This window comes from Rhipicephalus sanguineus, chromosome 3 (genome assembly GCF_013339695.2).
Source record: "Rhipicephalus sanguineus isolate Rsan-2018 chromosome 3, BIME_Rsan_1.4, whole genome shotgun sequence".
NCBI lineage: Eukaryota > Metazoa > Arthropoda > Arachnida > Ixodida > Ixodidae > Rhipicephalus > Rhipicephalus sanguineus.
In genome coordinates, this window is record NC_051178.1 from 12,830,492 (window position 1) to 12,833,074 (window position 2,583).

Below are 2,583 nucleotides of genomic sequence, written 5' to 3' on the forward strand. Positions count from 1 at the left end.
CAGCCTTGATATCCATACAACGTACTGACAGTGTGATCCGGGTGAATTTTAGATGATCTATAGTACATCAGTGAAATGTCATGTGGAGAAATGTAGATATCTAGAAGATGTACTGAATATCCCGAGATTGGCATTCTATGCATATCTAATGAAAATTCATGGTTTACTGGGGGGTGGACCCATCGTGACATCCGCAAGCCAAGCAACTCTTCCACTCAAACGATTCGTTGTGTGAATAGGCTCTCACCACAAAGACAAGGAACGGCGAGAGACAGTACATTTGTAGAAACATTTTATGTTACCAGTGCCGACACACGATAAGCTACTTTCTTTTGAGCAATATATTTTCTGTGAAAAGTTTTGTATTTTATTTATCTGTAAATATATATACTTTGCTTGCCTTAGTGCACTTGGGTATCAATTGCGTTCCTTGGCGAGTGTCTCTGGGCCCACACCCTTATGCTTTCCATCACACTTAGGCATTGTTCGGCGCTCACAGGTTGAAACTGTGCACTTTAACCCATTGGCTTCCGCGCTCTCCGCGGCCGTTCCCGCCTGGTATTCCGCCGGAAAATTTTCGCGCCCGCCGGCGGCTTGGGTAGGTGCACCTAAACCGCAATAAAATCCGCAACAAACGTCATAGAATAACAAACTTTGTTTTATTTGCTTAACAATGCTTGACTGCATCAGGCGCTTCAGTATGACTTTCGTGTGTGAAAAAGTTTAAAGCACACGGGCATGTGAAGAGCAACTTCACATTTTTCACACTCCCATCGGCTCTCGGACTTTTTGCCGTGTGCCTTACAAACTAAGCAAAGTCTTGATGGATTTTGCTTGACTTTGTTTGGCAGGATGTGGCGAGGAAAATTAGCCCATTCGGCGGCTTGTAGGCGCATTGGTGAGGCCGCTACAGGCGGGTTTCTTCGATCATGGTAGAGGGGCAGAGTGGTCTCTTCGAAAATGGCCTCAGCGAGATTGACCTTCCAATCAGTGTAGTGGAGCCGCTTGCCAGTTGCTTTGACAAATGGAGCATAGCTGTTATACACAGTGATGTCCATAATGTAAAAGAAGATTTTCTTGTAGCCTTTCGCATATCTTCTCATGATGGGAAAGGAAGCGAGTTGTTGGTCCTCGCGATCAACTCCTCCCATGCCTCGGTTGTAATCAAGTACAACTTGCGGTTTCAAAACTGGCAAGCCGTTCTGGCGACCCTTCTTTCCTGAATCGGTCACATTAGCTGCATTGTGCAAGGTAGAGAGCATAGTTACTTGCTTTTTATCTTGCCATGTCAGAGCCATGATGCCTCGTGCAAAGAGAGCTTTGCATTCACCTTTTTTCATCTTGAGTTTCTTGAATTCATCTGGCATGTTCTTACGGTGTAGACGAACTGTACCGACTGCATTCGAACCAGATTCTTTAAGGCGACGAAACAGTATCGGTGAAGAATACCAGTTGTCCATATATATCGTGTGGCCATCAGGTAAGTGTTTTCCAACGAGGTCAAGAACAACGGCCTCACTGCACAGAAGCCCATCAGTTGCTGGTGTTTTCTCACTTTTTCCAGTATAAATTGAGAAATTCAGGCAGTAACCACTGGATGACTCACACAGTTTGTAGAATTTCAATCCAAATCTTGCTCGTTTCGAAGGATTGAACTGAACGTAAGACAGCCGACCGCGAAACTTCATCAGGCTTTCGTCGACCGCAAGATCTTCTTCGGGATGATAGGCTGCACCAATGGATTTTAGTACGTGATCAAGGACAGGCCGTATCTTCCAGAGCCTATCTCCATTTTGGGGAATGCTGTTGTCGCAGAAATGCAGATAGCGTGACAGTGCCCAAAAGCGATGTCTTGGCATGACAGTGGCAAAAAATGGTGTGCTGATGGCAGGTCTCGTTGACCAGTAGGACTGAATGCTGCTCTTTTTCACTTGGCTCATCAACACGCACATGGCGAAATAAGCTTTCATTTCACCAGGCGTTGTTTCATGCCATGAGGGGTCGGGATGAGAGCGCTGCTTCTCGATTGCAAAAGCGTTTGTGTGCAAAGCAATTATCCCCCAAATCTCTTCTCCAAGCAGCGAGTTGAACATTTCAAGAGCACTCGGATTTGCACCTACTTGAAGTTCTATAGATCTCTTGATACCTGGTTGGCCGCTGAAAGGGTGCTCGACATTTTTTTCAACACTGTCATCTTCTTCCCATCGCCAGTTTTCAATCCTGCGCTTCTTTGGAAATGTCTGCGAAGCATCCATGGAGGCGTCCGCTGAACACAGATTCTCTTCTTCATCACTACCACTTTCATCAGTTTGGCAGTCCCCATTGTCTAACAAAACATCGTCCTCATCACAAACGTCACTTTCTTGGTCACTGTCGAACACAAGATTCAGTATTTCTTCATCCGTCAAACCGCGTTTTTTCCGTGACGCCATGTTTCGAAAAAGCCGCGATAGTGCACCCTTCGCCTCTGAAGGAAAAAAAACCACTTTCAAACAGCTAAAAAACCTGGACAACTATGTCCATCTAGCGGACAATATACCAAGCAAAAAGCAAACACACAGTACTGTGCTGCCATCTATGAAC

The 2,583-nt window shown here is 45.5% G+C and overlaps 1 protein-coding gene across 1 annotated transcript; it reads right to left on the minus strand.

Annotated features, from left to right (window-relative positions):
- Positions 1-640: 640 nt before the first annotated feature.
- On the minus strand, positions 641-1,507 carry LOC125757566 (piggyBac transposable element-derived protein 4-like). The gene has a single exon (XM_049413142.1). The coding sequence runs from the start codon at positions 1,458-1,460 to the stop codon at positions 696-698; it is 765 nt and encodes a 254-aa protein (XP_049269099.1). The 5' UTR covers positions 1,461-1,507; the 3' UTR covers positions 641-695.
- Between the last annotated feature and the right edge of the window lie 1,076 nt (positions 1,508-2,583).

Bases quoted from the DNA above. Each gene is read 5' to 3' on its own strand.
- LOC125757566 (XM_049413142.1), bottom strand. From the start codon at position 1,460: ATGGACAACTGGTATTCTTCACCGATACTGTTTCGTCGCCTTAAAGAA.